Source organism: Herpailurus yagouaroundi, unplaced genomic scaffold (assembly GCF_014898765.1).
Source record: "Herpailurus yagouaroundi ecotype Mexico unplaced genomic scaffold, PumYag 142, whole genome shotgun sequence".
Classification (NCBI taxonomy): domain Eukaryota; kingdom Metazoa; phylum Chordata; class Mammalia; order Carnivora; family Felidae; genus Herpailurus; species Herpailurus yagouaroundi.
In genome coordinates, this window is record NW_024412397.1 from 40,128,880 (window position 1) to 40,151,890 (window position 23,011).

The following is a 23,011-nucleotide window of genomic DNA, read 5'->3' on the forward strand; positions in this document are numbered from 1 at the left end:
AAAATAGGAGCAAAGGGAGCAGTTGAAATCTGTGAAATCAGTTGGGGGAGAGTAGCACTAATTAGAAGCAATGCCAGATGTAGGGAACAACATTCTGTAAGTCAGTCATCCAGTCAGTAAATCATTAAGTCAATATAAACATCAACAGTCATAAAGGGATCATGCAAAAAATAGATGGAAAATAAAATCTTCAGTCTGGAATTGTACAGGCCAGCCTTGGGGAAATGTATTAAATACCAACTTCTTGTGTTTGAATGATCAGGACAATGTGTATTCTTGCCTACCTTCAATGTACACGTTTGAAAAACAGTAACCACATGTTTGCATTTTGAAAGGATGTGCCTTTAAGGTGTGCATGTATGTGGGCGTGTAGAGGGACAGACAAGTTAGTGCAAGGGAGAGAGGGGAAAATGGAGAGAGAGGAAAAGAGATGGGGGGAGAGAGACTGTATACTTCTAACCCATCTTTTAGAAAATCACATCAGGTGTTAACTATGAAGAAGGGAAGGTAAAGCTAAGTTGTTGATTATGTTGATAAGAAGTTACTGCTTGCTTTTGATTGTTCACATGGCCAAATGTAATTGTATCCTTAAGTTGCCAGGATATGAAAATTCTAGTATTTAAAATAAAATTTTCTGGGGTGCCTGGGTGGCTCAGTCAGTTAAGCCTCTGACTTCGGCTCAGGTCATAATCTCATGGTTTGTGGATTCGAGCCCCTCATCAGGCTCTGTGCTGACAGCTTGGAGCCTGGAGCCTGTTTCAGATTGTGTGTGTGTGTGTCTCTCTCTATCTCTCTCTCTCTCTCTCTGGCCCTTGCCCGCTAACACTCTGTCTCTCTCTCAAAGATCAATAAACATTAAAAAAATAATAATAATAATAAAATAAAATAAAACATTCTTGAATTTGTTTTTCAGGAAAAACGCTCAATGATTTTTAAAGAAATAAAGACCACTAAAAGTAAAACAGTTATTTATCATGCAAAAATAGATCAATTGAATAAGGACTTAAAAGAAAAAGAGAAGGAAAAGAATATTTTGGCTCAGACACTTGAGCAATTAAAGTAAGTATTTAAGTGTTATAAAATATTAAATGTTCAATATATTATTTATAAAAGAGATATGATCAGATTTCCATATTTAAGATTTGTTCTTAAAATGATCCATAATTTGCCATCATTATTTGATGTGGAATAAACATGTAATATTTGATAATTTTGGCTTAAGAACATAAATTGCATTCATTTATTCTTATTTGAGTAACTGCAAATATTTATTCTTTCCAAGTAGAAGAACTTTTCTTAATTATGAAATTAATCTTTCCCACTAATTTCAATATTTCTCACTCACATGACATGGTTAATAATATATGGTTTTTCACCCAACACTTTTGGTAAGTTTTAAGGTAAGCCTTTAGAAATAGATATTCTATAAAACCTCATGTAATTTTTTCATATTTATTATAAAAACCTCTTATGCAGTCCCTTCTTTAGTCAGGGGCATACATGACAAGGGTTACTAAGGTCTTTCACTTAGAGAATGACCATAGTCTAAGATCCTTCAGTGTTTCCATAGACCCTTACTTAGAACTTGCATACTCTTCCTTTATTCCTTTTTGTTTTTATTTTCTATTTTATAATACATTGAGAACAGAGCTTGCAGGACTACTGGAAGAATATACATTAGTCACGTTTAGGAATTATAGTTTGATTTAAGTATAATAAGGCTAACATAGCATTAGCAAAATCACAGCCCTTGAGGGATAAAATGTCATGAAAACAGTTGCACACAGCTTGATTATCATACACTCTAATAGAATCAGGGCATGCTCTCAGCAAGGATTTATTTAGCTATTACTATAGGGTAAAAACATATTCAAAATGATCATACAGATTTATCTGAAAAACATTAAATTATATTCAGTATATCATGTAAGAAGGCAAGGAAATATGCTGTTTATTTTGAAAGATATTTATCCACATCATTTAACGTCTGTACAAATATGCTGAGGTTCAATGGTGTAAGCTTAAATTTTTTTAATTCTCATTAAACTTGTAAAGATTTAGTTTAGGAGCTGGTGAATTTCCTTTCTTCAGAATTCTTACCATTTCAGTCCTAACATTTTCGTCTGTTCTGTGGCTAGATTATATTGCCCTTGGGACAAGATTGGTCACCATGTCCCAGTGAATCAGTTCCCTCTCTAAACTTGACAAAAGTCTGCCTTCTCACAGGAAAAGGAGAAAAAGAATAGCTGAAGCTGTGACATTATTGACAGATCTATAATCATAATGTATGCATTTGTGTATGTGCCTATATATGTGCCTATATGTGTATGTGTGTGTGTATATATATGTATGTATATACATATATGTATGTATATATATGTATACATATATACATATGTATATACACATGTATATATACATACATATATGTATATATGTATATATGTATATATACATATATACATGTATATATGTATGTATTTACATATGTATGTATACATATACATATGTGTGTATATATACACATATACATATATACATATATATACATATATATGTGTATATATACATGTGTATACACACATGTATATATACATGTATATACATACATATATGTATACATGTATGTATACATATACATGTATATTATAAATATACATATACATATATATGTATATATGTATATATACATATATATATGTATATGTATACATATATACATATATATGTATATGTATATTTATAATTAACTAAATGCTCTGTTGAATATAATCCAGTCTCAAAATACTTAGTGTAGGGAACAAAGTATATGTGGTCAATATATAGTGATATTTGTTGGGAGCAACTGTGGGAGTATTTTGGTTCTGGTCATACTAGCTCTTTCCTGTGTGAATTTCCCCAGTATTCTATGTTCCATAATGTCAAGGGTTGTTGTTGTATTAAATGAGGTATTATGTTCAACGCACTTTAACATTTCAGTCCCTCAAAAACTTTAGTCCTGCTGCTATTTTAGCTAACTGTGCAGAGTGTTCAGTTTTCTATACCAGCAGAGATAAAAACAACTGTGGGTAACGTAAGACTGTGTGGAGCTTTTGCAGCTGCTTATTCTGTATTCTGCGTTACTGATCAACTCTGGCAATTATTTCTAAAGCATATTTGTTTTGCAGTATTGTATTAACCACTTTTTGATGCTTTTTCTACTTATATTGTTCCTTATTTAAAGAAAAATCACTTAATCTCTGTGTCAGTATATACTTAGTTGCAAAGGACAAAATGCACACACACACACACACACACACACAAACACAGAACACATTCTCACAACAGCTTAAACTAAACAATAGGGAAATGTGTCATATTATAGAACAGGGGCTCTTAGGCAGGGTCAGCTGCAGGGTTGGTGATCCAGGAGATCAACACTAGGTACTCAGTTTTTTCTCTCTCCTCTATGCCCATTGTCTTCAGGTTTGAAAACATGACTCACTCACATTTAGTGGATGGGAGCCTTTTGTACATGGAATTAGGTCCTTGCCTTTCGTCTTATTAGGCTATATTAATACATATCTTCATTCCTGAATAATCAGCCACATGCTAGTCTAATCTAATTATACTTAATCTAATTAGAATGTATTTTTGGGGTTATATGCTACATGGAGGAGGGGTTCTTTTGGAGAGGCATGCTGGGTAGGCAACCAAGAAAATCCACTACATTTCTCTAGAGATTTTCTCTAGAGATTTTCTCCCAACTGGATCATTTAGAAGTAGCTCTATGGAGATAGGCCTGTGGAAAAGATTAGGGATCTTTCCAAAGCCCTTCAGTTCTAAGACTTTTAAATACTGGCTCTTTAAAACTGTATCACAAATGTATTTCAGAAAATAAAATATGAATTGGTCAGTGGCAAATACAATTCTTTCTTCATAGGAACCACTATATAACTACAAAATATAAAAAGGAATATGCACAAGCTGTGTTTGATCAGCTCGTAAGTGAGAAAAAAACCTGTGAAGAGAGACTCTATGAAGAAGAACAGAGATACAGAACACTCATTACCATGAGGCAAAAAACTCTGGCAGATATTAAAGTGAGTATTATTTTTGGACTGTCTTAAAATGAAGGAAATGTAGTGATAGTTAAACTAGCAGCTAGTTTGAAGCACTCGTTTTTCATATTGAAGTGGTAATGATGTTCAAATTTTAAAAATGAATCCGTTAGTGCAATCAATGTAATTTCTTATTTTTTCTTCTAAGTAATTATAATATATTCATATACCATATTGTGCTTTTTAGTGCATTTTATGTGCACTCTCATTGTGTCATTGTACAAATCTTCCTTGACTTGCAAGTAGGTTATATTCTGATAAACTCATCGTGAATTGAAAATATTGTTGTCAAAAATGCATTTAATATACCTAAACTCCCAGCATCATAACTTAGCCTAGCCTACCTGAAATGTGCTCAGAACCCTTACATTAGCCTACAGTTGGGCAGAATCATCTAACACAAAGCCTATTTTATAGTAGTGTTGGATATCTCATGTAATTTATTGAATACGGTACTGACAGTGAAAAACAGAATGGTTGTGTGGGGAAAGACTGACTGTTAAGTGTATCAGTTGTTTACTCTCAGGATCACATGGCTGACTGGGGGCTGGGGTTTGCTGTCCCTGCCCAATATCACGAGACAGTATCCTACCCCAAATCACTAGCCTGGGAAACAATCAAAATTCAAAATTCTCAGTATGGTTTGTGCTGAATGCATATTGCTTTTGCACCAATGTAAAATAAAAAAAAATTATAAATGGAACCATTGTAAGTCAGGGACCTTCTGTACTTCACTTTATTTTGAAGTCTACTGGTATAAAAGTACAATTTATATTTATTCTAGAGCCATTATTACGCCTTTAATGGGAGATGTGGGGATAGTTACATTTTATTTCTGAATGAACACACTTTGATTGTTTACCAACCACTTTTTTGAAAAAGGAGAATATTTCATGCTCTTTTCCTTTAGAAAAGTTTTCCATAGATTTTAATTGCCCTGTAAACTTGGAAACAGAAATCATATGATACGTATTTTTGGATCTGAAGTTTAAGTTTTCTAAAGCTATTCATGCTAAATTTTTTATATAGAATATGAGTAAATGGTACACATTTAATTAAGGGATTCCTCTCCTATTTTATATTTTGGATTAGTTTCTGATACATTTAATTATAATAATGAATGCCATGACTTTTTCAATATATTTATAAACATGGCTTATTTTTAAGAGGCCAAATGGTAAATTACTTCTGAAAAATCATTCTACTGCATCTTATTACAACTATTTCTGCAAAACTTTTAAAGATATACTTAATATCACAATATACTTTTTAAAGCTATTTTTGGTCCTGATATTAATATATCCAGTTATTATATATATCCATATACTCAATTACTTTTTACATTTCAAAGAAATTATCTAAACCATTTTTAAAAATTAGAGCAGATATACATTAAGCAAGTATGTCAGTGAATGCACATACCATCTTTCATGTTATTTCTGTGATCCTCCCTGTAAAAAACTATTAATAAAAGAACAATACAGGGCACCTGAGTGGCTCAGTCAGTTGAGCATCCAACTTCAGTTCAGGTCATGATCTCGCTGATTGTGGGTTCAAGCCCAGCATCAAGCTCTGTGCTGACAGCGTGGAGCCTGCTTGGGATTCTGGGTTTCCCTTTCTCTCTGCCCCTCCCCTGCTTGTACTCTGTCTCTCTCTTTTAAAAATAAAAACATTTTAAAAACAAATAAAAAATAAAAGGACAATAGAGGTGCCTGGGTGGCTCAGTCTGTTGAGTGACCAACTCTTGTTTGCGGCTCAGGTCAGGATCTCACTGTTCGTGGGATTGAGCCCCATGTCAGGCTCTGTGCTGGCAGCACGGAGCCTGCTTGGGATACTTTCTCTCTCTGCCCCTCCCTCTCCCCCACTTACTCTTTCTCTCTCTGAAAATAAATAAGTAAGCTTAAAAAAAGAATAATAGTTTTATTAACAATAGTGTTAAGTAATATTCTTCCATTTTAAATAATGACCTTTACATAGAAAAAGGGTATTTTAGGGGGAGGGGGCCTAACAATATGAAAATAATTGGTGCCATCTAGTGGCAATAAATGATGCCTTCTTTTGGAGAAGTTCCTGAAACATTGATGGCTAAATCTCAAGATTTGTGATGTATGAATGGACTGGGGAGGCTTAGATGTAAATGCACCCCTCAGAAAGAGAAGGCTTAAGTTATTTACTGATTTAAGCATCATTCTCCACCTCATATTTTATCACAGCAGTAGAATTAGCTGTTTGAATTCAACCACATTTTCCAATCGTCCTAGTGCTGAGAACACAGTGGGATCTCAATAATCATTTATTGACTGGCATTTCAGCACTTTAATGGAACAATAATAATTAGTGAAATGGCAAAATATGGTCAGCAGGAGAGAGACAAAGAAAAAATCCTGTATAACTAGCCTCTCAGAAATTGAGATTTGTATTTTTTTTCATCCAAAATCTTGTCTCTGCCTTTGCATTCCGAAATGCACCTACCTCCACCCACTTGTCACATCACCTGGCGTTGTGTTTTGTTCTTAGCACCAATCTTTCTCTGACCTTGTTTTGTTCATTCATTTTTGTTTGTTTGTTGTCTGCCTGCATCTTGCAATACTAATGTATTGTCAGTGAGATTTTCTGCCACATTCTTCTCTGTATCCTATAAGCTCAGAATTATGCCTGGCACAAGGGAGGCACTCAATGAATACTCATTGAATGACGGAATGAATAAATGGATGAACATATGCTTTTTTGGTAATTTTGCTGTCCACATGCATGATAATGCCTGAAAGCAGGAGCATTTCAGGGACATTTTCCATACTGCGCCAGCCTGATACTTTAGTTGAATACTCATGCTGCATGCAAGAGCTGATTTCTCCCTTTCTTTCTCTTTCTCATTCTCTCTTTTTCTCCTTGATAATTCATGAGACATTTGCCATCTAGTCTTTCCTTGTAGGTGAAATGGTTAAATTCTCTATTGCTTTCTAGCAATTAAGGATTCTGATAAATATCTGAATAATACTTCTTAAATAATCTTAAATTTATATGAAATTGCCTCTCAGATAGTTCTTTGTTATGCATTTGCCATATGTGATCAGAAGCATAGAGTTTGAACATGCCTAGTTTAGAAATTGATATATCTTACATTAGTGACACTATGATTCTGATCAGTTATTGGCATTAAATAGTGGAAAGAATGTGATTCTTCACAGAAAACTATTCTCATCCCTATTTAGAAATTGGATGAAGTAAAAATTTGTAAACGTGTATAATATGAAGCATTCCTAAAAAGAAACAAGTTTTATTAGGCATGATTATAAATACGGTATTACTAATCTGGGGTGTCCCCTCTGGGCAAAAGAATTGATCACAATTATGGATCATCTGAAGAAATCATTTAATAAAAGCATATAAAATCCACAGTAGAATTAACTGGGGATGTAAGAAAACATGCCATAGAATTAGAACTACAAACAGACAATAAAATGGTTTAAGAAAAAAATTATATACAAACTTCAGATAGAATACAATGTGGTTCTGGAGTTAAATTCAACCTTTTTTGGTTTATATAGTTCCATATCAGATATAGTTAAATGAAAGATATTTTAATGTTAAATGGAGTTTTAACTGCCTATAGTTTGCAAATACAATTAAGATGAAAATGTCACTATATCATACCCATCAAAGTACTATAGCTCTCGCTACTGATCTTCCTTTTTGTTACTAGAAAGATCCAAACAAAACTGGAGTTTCAGGTTATTGTAATCTTTAATTTTAATTTTAATCTATTATTAGCCGTCCTCAGAAGTCCCACTGCTTTTCTTTTCTTTTCTTTTTTTTTTTTAACATTTATTTATTTTTGAGACAGAGAGAGACAGAGCATGAACGGGGGAGGGTCAGAGAGAGGGAGACACAGAATCTGAAACAGGCTCCAGGCTCTGAGCTGTCAGCACAGAGCCCGACGCGGGGCTCGAACTCACGGACTGCGAGATCATGACCTGGCTGAAGTCGGCCGCTTAACCGACTGAGCCACCCAGGCGCCCCCCCACTGCTTTTCTATGTCAGTGCCTTTCTCTAGTGATTTTTCTATAATCTTGCTCTCCTTTCTATAATTTAGGGTATGATATGAGAAGGGTATAATGGTCTATATTGGATCATTGGCAGAGAGACCAGTTTCCAAATTGAATTCTATAAGACACAATCCCCTAATACTTTGTAGAGTTTATCAGTTTTTATTTCACCTCATATTTTTTACTCTCAGGAAATATTTACAGCAGTCCCATATTTGGCTATTAAATCACTTCTTGACCCTTTCATGTGGAAAATTCTTAGCTTAATACAGAGGCAGTGATTCATTGCCTCATTAGACAGCCAGGTACAGAAATAGTACAAATAAGAAGCAAATTTAATCTCTGAGATAATTTTAAAGATTACTACAGTTTAAAAAATTATTCTCCTAGTTTCCACTCATCACTTCTTCATTCACACAACTAGTTTATGAGTACTGTGTTCAGGGCATTCAGTGTTGGGTGACTACAACCCTAGCCTCAATTTTAAAGATTCAATCAGCAGAAAGAGGGAAGATGTAAAAAACAAACTTGAATATAGTAACAACATTCAAATTACAAACAATAAATTGTGTCCCTGGCCCACTGACCTGATACATTAGGTATGATTAAAATAAAATAAAAACAAATTACATATTCTGTGGTCTTAATAGTGGGAAATGAATGTGTGAAAAACCTGGGAACATTTAGAAGAACTGACCAATGGACCTCATAAGCAAGAATAATTTGCCTTAATGTTAATTTTCTTGCTACCAAAAGATTTTAAATTAACATGAAAGTTTTAAAAGTTGGAAACATGGTTTGCATAATTAATATTTTTAATAATTCTGGTAGGATTAAGCATCAGTCACATGTAATCATATTAATTAGGTTCATCATATTGCTTTTTTAAAGCTGCTTGTTCAAATCCATGCTCTCTTGAGGTATGAACATTTTAATTTGAGGACTGGTAGCAAAAGAGTACTAATTTTATACTGGGGAACACTTCAAGTGTTCAAGCACAGACCCAGTGTGGCAATGATCATAGGTACTTAGAAATCAGGAGAGAATAACACTATAATGTAAAGGAAAGACGTAGCATGGGTATAAGTAGCTCCCAAATATAAATTTAATGTGTTTTGAATGTTTGCTCAGAGCATGATCCATTAAACAAGGCAGAAGCCTCTCTTCTTTTTGCATCTCTCCAACATCATGTTACATCTTGCAGATATGTCCCAGAATTTCTACTAACAGTTCGTTAAAGGACTATACATGAAGTTTGAATAGGCTTTTTTCTCCCCAACTACCTAGAGACATCTATTAAAATCACTTGGCCATAATCCACCTCAGTCTTTCTATGAATTGTTTTTTTTTTTTTTTTTTTTTTTTTTTTACGTGGTTGTGATAATACTCTATGAACACGCGTTGGATGTTATGATTTTTCCAAGTAACATTAATTTCCTGGTGGGCTGCCACTTTTGAAATACCTTTCCCCCACTGCAGAGTAATAGCATAAATATATGTTTTTCTCTTTTGATCAATTAAAGTAATTATAGTATGAGTTTCCAAATATCCGATTACATACTTAAGTATACCTAATTGGTTATGCTTTATTAAAACTGTAATTCATTACTGGATTCAATTTGCAGCCATTTAATGCTGAACATCTAATTGGTCTATAGTTCTGTTTTGTACTCTGTTCAAGATATTAGTGTCAGAGATTTAGTAGAGTTGTTCGAATGAAATAAGAAGGTTTTCTCTTCTTTCTATGTTAAATAGCATAACACATTTCAGTTCCTTAAAATTTTGAGGAATTTTACTATGATACTATCAAGATATGTGAAGAGTTAGAGATTTTACTTCACTTGCAAACTAACAAGTTAGCCTGCCATAGTTTCACAAATGATGCAGAAGGCATGAAACTTCTAGGTGAGAAGCAAAGATTTTATTACTCGCTACACAGCAGCAGTGTGAGCTTCATGTTTAAATAGGTTCACCTTGGCTCCAAGTCTCATGGGATAATGGGAAAGTGGTCCAGGTGGATGCTGCATACACAAGGAATCTTTATCACAGCTGATGAACTTGGAATGTAGGAAAGCCCCAGTTTTATAAGGGAGCTTCTAACAAACGTGTCCAGCCTTTGCCCCAGAGGAAGGCATTCTATTTGCCATGCAGACAATCTTGAAAAGGCGGTTCTGGATAAAAACTGTCAGAAAAAGTACATAAATAAACATGATGGTGAGTGCCCCCCAGTACATATTATCTGAGCTTAACTCTTTTCTGGAGAAAAACATTTTAAAATTTATTCAGTCCATTTTTTTGCTTTTTGCATGATTAATGTTTTCTAAATCTTGAGCCAATATTTGAAAGTTATATTTTTCTAGAAAAAAATCATTTTAATGAGGTTTTCAAATTTATTAAGTTGTATGAAATATGTATTTTTTCATTTCTTCTGCTTCTGTAGTTATGTTCTTTTCTTATGCATTAGGCTTTTCTTTTTTTTTCTTTTCCTTGATTGACCTTGTTAAATTTTTGCCTTATGATTGTTTTCCCACCCAAATTCTGATTTATTCATGATGATTAATTATTTTTGTTCTCCAAATCATTAATTTTAGCTTTTTTCTTTGTTACTCTTTTTGATTGATTTTTGTAATTTTGTTTCTTTTTCTTTTCTAGCAAGTTGAATTGAATACTTTAGTGTTTTCTTTCTCACTTGCAGTGAAGAACAAACTTGAAAAATGATCAAGTATTTCCTGAATGCAGTTATGGCAATTTTAATATATTGTGCTCCTTGACATTGGTCTTGGCAATGATTTTTTTGCATATGAACACCAAAAGCACAGGAAACAAATGCAAAAATAAGCTAGGACTACATCAAACTGATAAGCTTCTCCACAGCAAAAGAAATAATACATAAATTGAAAAGACAGCCTACTAAATATGAGAAAATATTTGCAAAGTATATCTCTGATATGGGGTTAATATCCAAAACACATAAGTAACTCATATAACTCAGTGGCAACAAACAAACAAAATAATAAATAAAGAAAAAACAGAAGTAATCCAATTAAAAATGGGCAAAGGACCTGAGTAGACATCTTCCCAAAGAAGTATATAGATAGTCAACAGATAAATGAAAATGTGCTCAACATCACTAAACATCAGGGAAATGCAAGTTAAAACCACAGTGAGATGTCATCTCTTGCCTGTTAGGATGTCATTTATAAAAATTACGAGAGATAGCAAGTATTGGTAAGGAGGTAGAGAGAAGGGAACCCTATATATTATTAGTGGAAATGTGGAAATTAGTGGAAATTAGTGGAAATTATTAGTGGTACAGCCATTATGGAAAACATTGTGGAGATTGTTTTAAAAATTAAAAATACAAATCCATTAATTCAGCAATGTCACTTCTAAGTAAATATCTGAAGGAAACAATCAGTATCTAAAAGAGATAGCTGCACTGTCATGTTTATTGCAGCATTATTCATAATAATCAACATATGGAAACAATCTGAGTGTCTGTCAATGGATGAACAGATAAAAACACGTTGTATTTATGTATCGGTGATCTAGATAGATAGATATAACGGTAACCATTCCATAGATAGTGCAATATTTTTCAGTCATGAGAAAGAATGAAATCCTGCCATTCGCAATAAGATAGATAAATCTAGGAGATATTATGCTAAGTGAAATAAGCCAGACAGAGAAATAAGCCAGCCAGATATGATCTCACTTGTTTGTGGAATCTTAAAAAAGTTGAACACGGAGAATAGAATGGTGGTTATCTGGGGTCAGGGTGGGGGTAAAATGGGGGAGATGCTGGTCAAAGGCTACAAGCCTTATAAGATGAATAAATTTTGGAGATCTAATGTATTGAATGGTAACTAGAGGTAATAGTACTGAATTATATACTTGAAATCAGCTAAGAGAGTAGATCTTAAGCATTCTTACCATATATACACACAAAAAGGTAATTACATGAGATGATGGTTGTTTTAATCAACCTGATGATGGTAATCATTTCACTATGTATGCATATATCAAATCATCATATTGCTCATTTTAAATATATACAGGTTTATTTATCAATTAAACATTAACAGAGCTAGGGAAAGATAAAATTCTGTTAAAAGCTTTTGTTTAATCTGCATGGGACCATCAGACAAGATCACTGCAACTTTTGCTTCACAGATTATTTATGAGCAAATAAATTAAATGAAATGTTTAGTTCAATATGAATTAATTTGTGGATTTTGCTTTGTATATTTTCTAGATTATGTTATTCAGTGCATAGAGACACAATTATTAAATGACCATTTTGTTATTTTTTAATATAATGATATCTTTCTCTTATGTATCGCTATGCAGTTAATATTCTCAATACCTCTTTTTGTTAGACCAACTTAATTTTGCATTTTATTATTAAGTATTCTGACTTATGTTTTAGATGTTCATTTGTAATATTTATAGAGCAATATTTAGGATAATTTTGCTTTTCAATCCATTCTGCTTTAGTAATTTAATTTATATGATAGTTTTATTGGTTCTTGCTTCTGCCATCTTGCTTAATGTTTTCTGTGGTGATACTACCTTTCTCCTTTTGTCATTATTACTTTTTTGGCATATTGACTATTGTGGTTTGATTTTATTGCTTTTAATAATATAAAATGGAAACATTCTACTTTTAATTATATCACTGTTTCAAAATTCCATCTAAATGTGCTCATATATTAGTAATGCAGATAAACAGGGAAAAAGCTAAGAATGTAGGTCCGGGGATATATCATGAAGACCGACTTGAAAAGTTTACACTTAATTTGTAAAGCAGTAGGAGGCATGGGGAATTTTCCAGGAATACAGTGTGCTCAGAGATAGGCTATAGCAAGATCAATTAAACAGCATTATATAAGATGAACTGAAGTGAAATGAAAACATAAGTTACAGATATAAATGGTAAGAAAATACTTCTGCAATTAAAGAGAAGTAATGAAACACTGATGGAGCAGGAATGAGGATTATAGACTTCACAGAGACTGATGTCAAATTGCATATGATACACACACAAAAAGAACAGAATATATAGAAGGTGGGATGATACTGGTTGACTAGAAAAAATATGGTGGCATTTATGTAAAAAGAACTGTTGATGACTGGCTTTGCTGAGAAGTAATCTGTCTTGGACGTGGTAGAGACTATGTAAGTGGAAGCATGTATACCTAATCACCATGTGGGATAGAGTTTGAGAGAAAGAGTAGAAATGGATTGAGTAGACGATCAGTGAATCAGCTACTGTATTAATCATTGAAGCCATGGGAGCTCATGCAAGCTTTGAAGAAAAGTGTTGGAGAATATCTGAGAGCAGAACCTGGGCATGCAAGTTGTTAAATGATTATCTCTCAGCATTTTTATATTCTGCTTGGTGACCACTGGGGCTAGGGCTCTTCAGACTACATTTTTCCTTTGTTACATGCCTCTTAATTAGGTTCTGCCAGTATGGGGCACTAGAGGGAGATTAAAAGGTTGAAGGAGGAAGAAATGTGTTCTTTTCCTGCCTGCTTCCTGAGGGCTTTCTGTCATCTTGCACGTCCTGTCAGCTTTATCCTAGAAATGCATATTCACCTGAAATTAGTAGTTCATGTCCATAGATGGCTATGCCTGAATACAACGTGGCTGTTAGGAAAGCATCAATGACAGAGAGAGTAGTATCAGATTGGTAAAGGCAGAAGATTAAATGTAATAATAGTGAACGGAGCAAGAGCATTGAAAGAAATTGGAAAAGGCAATTTTAGAATACTCTTTCAAGAGCTTTGGTAATAAAATAATTTGTATATTTCTATTTATTTTTTTGCAAATTGCAAGGCCCAGGTATATTTTCTAGCAAAGGGGAAAGAGAGAAGATTGAGGGAGAGAGTGTATTATATGTTGTATTATGCAGTTTTACTCAAATATTTGGTTCCCATTCCAACTGATGGAGAGAACGATATTTCACTCAAATGAGTACTTCCAGAGTCCATCAGATGTCTAGGACATAATAAGTGCTCAACATTTGTTTAGTTGAAATACAGATGAAGTGATGTGGCTCCTAAAAGGGTAAGTATAAAGAGTGAGATTTATATTTCAGTTTACTTTGACAAGGATAAAGAAAACTGTTACCTTCTTCTTTCTTTTTCTTTTCTTTTCTTTCCTTTTCTTTTCTTTTCTTTTCTTTTCTTTTCTTTTCTTTTCTTTTCTCTTTTATTTTCTTATCCTCTTCTTTTCTTTTCTTTTCTTTTCAAGTTACATATATATCAAGTGTCAGAATCTGGGTGAGATTCTGAGCATCTTGAATGAAAGGTAACACTTGTTCCCAATTAATTTCACTGACCAATGGTGAAGAAACAGGTCCAAGTTAAAATTAGGTACAACAACTTCTTTTCTTGAGTTAAGCACAGAATTCTTTAGAACCCAGAAAGAAGAGCTTGAAGGAAATCTTAAGACAGCTTGCAAAAGTGATAATAACAGAACTAAGTCTTGGACGGTGGTAACAAATTAGTCAAAGAAAGAATACTTCAAGTAGTAAAAACAATTGGAAAAAAAGACAGACAGGTATCAAAAAATAACCATGCATTTAGGGAATGGCGTGTATTTTACTATGCTTGAAGGTCAGATGAAGACCATACTGGTATGAGCCACATAACCAAAGTTGTGAATGTCACACTATGGAGTTTAGGTTTTAGGTCATGAATAATTTTCAAAAGAATAACAAAGCTACCATAGCAGCTGAGGAAAATTCCACTAAAATTAGCAGAGATTTCCATTGGTCTGCTGTCCACTGGTCTACCTTGGTGTGGTGCTAATGGACCAAAGTTGGATTGAGATATTATTCCTGTCAGCAGTTAGAGTTGAGAAGGACTTAAGGTGCTTATGAAACTGGGCTCAGAAGACTGTGCTGTCAAAGAGCCTTGTCTTTTTACCCCAGTGTGATGAAGTGAATGTTTCTTTTTTTTTTGTATTCTGGGATGTATAGCAAGGTTGGAAATAATTGCTTACATATAATAAATTGGAGAGGAACAAGTGATTTTGGATGCAGTGATACCAACTAAGAATTTAGTCGTGAAATGATAAGGCTCTAGTAAGATGGAAGGATGAATTCCCGATAATTGTTTCTTTTTTTTAAGTTTTTATTTCGATTCCAGTTAGCTAACGTACAGTGTAATATCTGGTGTACATTGTAGTGATTCAGCACTTCCATACATCACCCAATGCTCATCACAAGTGCACTCTTTAATGCCCGTCACCTCTTTAACTCATCTCCCACCACCTCCCCTCTGGCCACCATCAGTTTGTTCTCTATAGTTAAGAGTGAGTTTCTTGGTTTCTCTCTCTCTCTCTCTCTCTCTTTCTTTGCTTATTTATTTTGTTTCTTAAATTCCTCATATGAGTAAAAACATATGGTATCTGTCTTTGTCTGATAGACTTTCTTCACTTAGAATAATACTCTCTAGCTCCGTCCATGTCACTGCAAATGGCAGGAATTCATTTTTTATATGGCTGAGTAACATTCTATTTTATAATATTTTTATAATCTAATTATAAAATCTCATTCTATTTTATAATCCTCAGATATAGGATTAGGGTTCAGTTTAGAGCCAGAAGAAGAGTTAGGGTTAGGTTTAGGGCCAGGGCAAGGGTATATGCTTATTATCCTGCAGTTCACAGACCTCTCCAGAGAGAGAAGTTTATGGTTATGGTTAGGGGTTAGTGGTTATAGGTTAGGGGTTAGGGTTTCAGTTAGGATTAGGTTTAGAGCTAGGGTTAGGAATTTCAGATAATTTTTTGAGTTAATATAGGCAGAACTTAATGACTATTTGGCTAGATGGTGAGAAAAATAATTTAAATATGTATCAAGTTCTGACTCTGACAACAGAATGGTGATGTCAGCATCCAAAAATATGGACTGAGGAATGGCTTGGAAACTAGATTAGTCAAATTTGAGATATAGGAGTTACATGGAATCCAGTGTCAGTGAATGTAAGAATCTGGAACTAAAGGAACAAGAGTTTGAACAAAGATATAGTTGTATAAGCTATAAGCATGTACATTGCATCAGAAGCTTCAGGAAATATTTAGTAATGCTAAGAATATTGAGAAGAAAGATGAAGACACACTCCTGGTTGGATGATTATGATATGGAAAAAGTAGCAAGAATAGAAGAAGCAAGGGCAGAGGCTATAGTCAGAAAGAGAGATATAAGAGTTTATATCTGTGGTGCCATTCTAGATGATAACAAAGTCAGAAGGGTGTCCATGGGTATGAATTGTTAATGGGACGTAGAATTGAAGTTAACTAGATTTGAGTAAGTCCATAAACTCTAAGATTAAAGTGTTGGATAAGTTATCCAGATAGATATTGAAGTAAAACAGAATGAGGATGGGACATAGGAAAGACAGGAAGAGAAGACTGAGTCCCACAGGCCAAAGTTCTTTATCTAGTGTGAGAAAATGACTAGAAAATCATTAAATGACAGTGCAAACGGGTGAAGGAAGGTTTATATTCTTTTTTTTTTTTCAACGTTTTTTTATTTATTTATGGGACAGACAGAGACAGAGCATGAACGGGGGAGGGGCAGAGAGAGAGGGAGACACAGAATCGGAAACAGGCTCCAGGCTCCGAGCCATGAGCCCAGAGCCTGACGCGGGGCTCGAACTCACGGACCGTGAGATCGTGACCTGGCTGAAGTCGGACGCTTAACCGACTGCGCCACCCAGGCGCCCCAGGAAGGTTTATATTCTTAAGGGTATAAGATTATATTCTTTATGACAAATGATTATGTTCTTTTATAAAAAATTTTTTTTAACATTTATTTATTTTTGAGAGACAGAGAACGAGCAGGGGAGGAACAGACAGAGAGGGAGACACAGATTCTGAAGCAGGCTCCAGGCTCTGAGCTGTCAGCACAGAGACCAACACAGGGCTCGAACCCACAAACCATGAGATCATGACCTGAACCAAAGTCAGTTGCTTAACCGACTGAGCCACCCAGGCGCCCCCAAATGATCATGTTCTTTAATCAGTATAAAACTCAAAGAGTATTTTTACATGAGCATGGAGAAATAATGGTTTGAAAGCAATAATGGAAACCTAGGATTATGCTAGTTTCAACTAGACCCTGTAATATGTAAGGCCTCGTGAAATTAATATTCTTTAATTCAGTCCCGGGTTTAGTTAATGCAAACAGTTTTATTCAGTGTTGTGTAATGAGAATGAAATGCAATCTGAACTTGTTTACCAATGAGTAGCACTTCCAGAGTTCACTTTGGAAATGTTTAAGCTGGGATAATGGTTAGGTGCAATTAATAAGTGTATATTGAGTGCCTATTACCTAAAATACGCTAGTCTAGATGCTGAGGGTTACTGGAATAAAGGATAGTCTTCAACTCTGAGAAGTTTACTATACACAGGAAGGAATCGTAGCTTTATTTTAACAGGTTTTGATAATTAGAGACAGAATCAAAGGAACAGAGAGAGACTGTTAAAATACAACCTGTAAATATTGTCACCTTTCCTATACTTACCAAAATGTTTTCAAAGAGAGAAAGTGAATTGCCAAGACCACTAAGACTTGATATGGTATTGCTTCACCTATAGCATCAATAAGGCATCAACAAGAATACATTATATCTTATAAATTATTATAAATACAATTATATATTAGTGCCTATAATCAAGAGTATTTGTGAAAGTGTCACTTATAAAATGACTAAGCAATGTTGAATAGCATAACACATAATTAGTTTTATTTTGGTTGTACATATAATTAAAAGAGCCTCCAACTTCCCTGTCCATTTTCTTTTAAATTGTATGAATTTTACTTCAGTTGTTACCTTCAGGAAGGTCACCTCACCTTGCTTTCAGAAAAAAAAGAAGAATTCAATGTTGCATAAATTAGGTATCTACAGGGTTGTAATATTCATAAGAATAGATCTTAGCCTAAAGTACTGCACCACAGCCTGGAAATTTTTTTCAGTTACTAAGAGTTTCTCATCTGTCTCTGTTTCTCTGAGTTTTTCAGGAGAGATAAAGATGATATATATATATATATATATATATATATATATAGAGAGAGAGAGAGAGAGAGAGAGAGAGAGAGACAGGAAGGAGAGACAGGAAGATAGAGGATGTGGGACGAGGGAGTGGGGAAGAAAGAGGATGAGACTAGCCATCACTCTGTCTTTAATGAGTTATTAGTAGCTTTCTGTGTTAAGTATCAGCACCATGAACTCTCTCTTAAATTTAGGTGGTGTTCTGACAAATATCACAGACGTGAGTTGCACAGTGTCCTGTGGGGAGCATTGTTAACATTACCCAAATAGCCCTCCCACTGTCTGATTTATTTGCTTTTAGAAAACATGTGTACCTGACCTCCTGAGGGAGCTGCATATCTCAAATTTGGGTGCCATGATAATAATAACAGTTTGAGAGAAAATGAAATAGGCTATAAAGAGAAAGGAAATGGAATAGATAAACTAGTGTACAGTGTCATGTTCATTTTCAGTACCATATAAAATAATGAAAATGTTTTTCAATAACCTTTGTTGATTTTTATAATGTGAAACACCCTTTATGGAAAAAGACAATGAACAAAATAAAAAAAATTAGTAAAAGTATTTTTAGCTTTTGGCTCAAATTTATGCATTCTTTTCCATAAATTTAGATTAGAGTTGAATTCGGAAATAGAACAGCTTTAAGTTAAATGTGTTAATTTCCAACTTTGGCAACTCTTAAGTTGCTCTTTCAGGGTTCAAGTACAAGCATTATCTCATTGACGGAGCAGTCCAGTGTGATAGGCAACAAAGGTGTGTTTTGTTTTGTTTTTTAATTTTACAATTACATTTGGGGAACTTAAATATAGAGACATTAAACAAGACTTTCTCATGATCACCTAGCTTTAAGGAGTTTAAAATGGTTACCCTAGTTTCTAGTACCCTTCCTCCCAAATACACGGAAAGCCCTCAGTAAACAGTAAAGCAGTAGGATATCATTACTATTTATCACTAGTGCTGGGTAGCCTTACACTGGTCATTGTTCTTTGGGTACCAGGATCAAACAAGTAAAGCTAAAGTTCAATTGTGCTTTCAGTAACTTGAATAACAGTGTCTTTCTGAAGTCAAAAGGTAGGCAGAATGCAAACAAGATATGAAGGCTTTCTTTAAATAGGTTTATGTTCACCAGGAGCTTTTGCTTCAGGCATTCAGAACATAAGTATCTCCTAATTTTAGCTCTTTCCTGTTACAACATCATAACCACTATTTGTGTGATGGAAGACAGGCAACTTGTGTATGTTGGGGAGGGGATATTGTTAGAAGTGATGAGGTAAAAGAATATAGCACTGTAATTTGCGCCCTTAATTTAAAGAATTTGTGTGCTCAACTTTTGACATTTTGGCATGTGGTGACACTGTACCTATAATACCCAGGAGTTTAAAACAAAACAAAACTGTATAGTTAGAGGGCACAGTCCTCATAGAATGCCCTCACTTCAGACACCATCCGTAAGTTTGGGGGCCCACGGGACTGCCTTCACCTCAGACCTGCTGTCTACAAATTTGGGGCCCCCCCCCAACCTCCCTCAGGTTCAGACATTTTGTAGAAAGCTCACAGAACTCAGAAAGCACTTGCCTCCATCTATTTGTGGTGCTGGTGCTATAACAAAATACCATACACTAAGTAGCTTATGAATAACAGAAATTTACTTCTCACAGTTCTAGAAGATGAAGGTGCTAACATGGTTGGGTGAGGGAGGGCCCTCTTCTAAACCCCAGACTTCTTTTATCTTTACATGTATCTTATATCTTTACTAGGGTTTTCCTAGGATCCTTTCCTAATAAGGGAACTAGTCCCAATCATGAGGGTTCCACTTTCATGACTTAAGCAAATCTAATGACTTAACCACCTACTGATACCACTTTTGAGTGTTAGGGTGTCAGCTATCAGTATATGGATATTTATCTCACTATAATTTTTGCCCTGACCGTGAAATTTTAGTATATATTTTAACCTATTTTAGCCTATATTTTAGCCTAAATTTCATTTTTATTTACTCCTATCTCATCTTATTCTTGAAATAGTTCAGAGATGTAGGTGCTGAGGCATATATATCCAATAAATATTTGAAAGCTAGAAATTTAAAACTTTAACTCCCTATGTATATGAAAACTCTTCAATGAATACCTATTAAAAATCCAATGACCAAATGAATGAAGTTTCCAAATAATACTAGGAAGGATAATGTATCAAATATTATCTTTATATGATGCAGTCCACTTACAGAATCTAGAGAAAAGACTTACATTGCCTTCTCTGAGCCCAATTCTTGTAGTGCAGAACATAGACAACAATTCATTCTTATAATATCTGACAGTGTATTCCAAGTGGAAAGCATCATCAGTGACTTCTTATAAAACATACAGGACAGTTTTTAGGACAAAATATCCTAAACAAACACTTTAAATAAACATTTTTTGAACCTCAAATATGAACTAACACTATGTAACTTAGATATAGATCCTGATTCCAATGAACTCGCCATACAATGGGGAAGCCAGACACAAAAATATATAATAACAATATAACATGGTAAATCTTTAATAAGTATATGCACAGAGTAGTGTTATGAGAGCCTCCAACCCAACTTGGGGAGGCCAGTGAAAGAAGGAATTTAAGATGTAACACATGATTCCTTAGAGATATATAAGAAATAGCCAAGCTTAATGAGTAGATCATAAACAAAAGAATGGTAAATTAATTTGTAAGTTTGAGAGTGACATGCTTGAGATAATTGTGTCTGAGATGGCTGAATATTAAGCCTTAAAGGATTGAAATATTTTGGACATGAAAAGTAAATTGTTGCATGAGGGGCAAAGTGCGTTTGAGTAGAAGGCTGAGTATTGTTGAACTATTGGGATATCATTGAAAGTAAATGAAAGACATGACCAAGAGTAAGTGAAAAGGATCTAAAGTAAAAGGAAAGAGACACTGAGGTTACAGCTGATGTTTGAGAACAAGTATTTACAAGGGACACCAATCTGCAGGTGTGAAAGACATCCTCTGTACCGAGTTTCTCCAGGATGAAAGTATGAAAGGAAATTTTGTAGTATTTTTTTCAGTTCTAGAATGTTTTCGTAGGGAGCCAGCTTTGCTTACTCTTGTATCACATGTCTACCTCAGAAATGCACAAGCTCTCAAGTTTGGATCATATTTAGAATTATAAGCTTTCTTCATTGACTGATTTTGTGCTAATTAATTGTACTTAGAGAAAGTAATCATTGAAAATATTTACCCAGGAAACAAAATCAGAAAAAGAAAATTCTGAAATTATATATATTTGTTGTCATATAAGAGTATTTGTTCATAAACAGACTTCATTTCTCAAATTTTGCCTAGCTGCAAAGGAATTCAGTCTCTATCAATCAGGATTTAATTAGAGAAGCAGAGCCTTTAATTAGTAGTGTGAGAATAAGGGTTATTCAACCTAACACATAAGTGGGAAAAGCTTGGAATTCAAGATCTAGAAAGGGGAGTTGGAAGATTAGAGAGTCACTAACCAGTCTTGCAAAGTACTAGAATAGTGGAAAAGTCCACACTTCCCTGGAATTGTAAGAATTCAGGCAAATCCAGCTATAAAAGGGAGTCCATGGAGAGGTTTATGGGAAGCTGCTGCTTCTGAGTATCAGCTACTTTTGTAGGTCTACAGCCAAGTGTCTGTTGGTTGGTCTAGGGCCAGCAGTCAGGAATATGGTCAGGGTGGACAGCAGAAGGGAATTAGGGTACTTATCCACTGTATCCACTGGGCAAGTTTGCATCTGTCTGTCACCATATGTGACCATGGTGATGATCCAAGATTATGGCCAATGCTTCATTTATGCCTTCCAAGTCCAATACAAATGTTACATATCGTCCTCTTTGGCCAACTCAAAAGTGGAACCAAATGGAGAAAGGGTTTCTGGGAGATGTAGTTCCCAACTTAAGCAAGTTAGTAATAACATAATCCAGTATAGTCTGTCCCTTGTAAGCTTGATAATTGATATACATACATACTTTTTGAAAGTATAGTTAAAATACTGTATTGCATACTTGAAATTGGATAAGAGAGTAGATCCTAAGTGTTTCACTCCCCCACCCTCCACACACATACATACAAAATGCTAACGGTGAAGTGATAGCTGTATTAATTAACTTGATTGTGGTAATCATTTCACCGTGTATATGTATATTGAATTGTCACATTGTACACCTTAAAAATATCATGTCATGTAACTTAAATATATACATCTTTTATTTGTCAGTAATACATCAATAAAGCAAGAAAAAGTATATTTAACTTACAGATAAAGTCAGTTACAGAAATGGTTTAAGATGCCAACATAGGAACATCCTGAGTTCACCTCTTTCCATGGAGACAACAGAGCTACACCTACATGTGGAAAATTCCCTCCGGAAAAAAAAACAAAAACAAAACCCTGAAAACTACCTGAATAAGCTCCTACACAACAGAGAATGAAAGGGCCACGTTGAAACAAGTAGAAGAGGCAGAGACATGGTCTCTACCATTTCCCCATTCCCCATTCCACATCCAGTGTGGTGACCTGACCCACAGTCAGGAGGGATCTCACAGATACCTAACTTCTACCTGAGGAGCAAGGACACCCCACACTCAGACACCCCAACCCTTAGGACCTGCCTTGGAGAGACAAGCCCCCAAATGCCTGGCTTTGAAAAACAACAGGGTGTATGCCTGTGAAAGCTATAGGGCTATAGAGAGAGAGAGATTCTACTCTTAAAGGGTTTGCTCATAGACTCATTCACTCACTCCAGGATCTAGTACAGAGGCAACCGTCTGAAAAGA

General features: G+C 34.6%; 1 protein-coding gene across 1 annotated transcript in view; it reads left to right on the forward strand.

The window, feature by feature from the left end:
• Window positions 1-23,011, forward strand: part of CCDC178 (coiled-coil domain containing 178) — a 435,616-nt gene that overhangs the window by 181,683 nt on the left and 230,922 nt on the right. Inside the window, exons 16-17 of the mRNA XM_040478494.1 lie at window positions 914-1,059; window positions 3,923-4,082. Of these exons, the coding sequence (XP_040334428.1) occupies window positions 914-1,059; window positions 3,923-4,082 (306 nt within the window). The remainder of the gene's footprint in view (window positions 1-913; window positions 1,060-3,922; window positions 4,083-23,011) is intronic.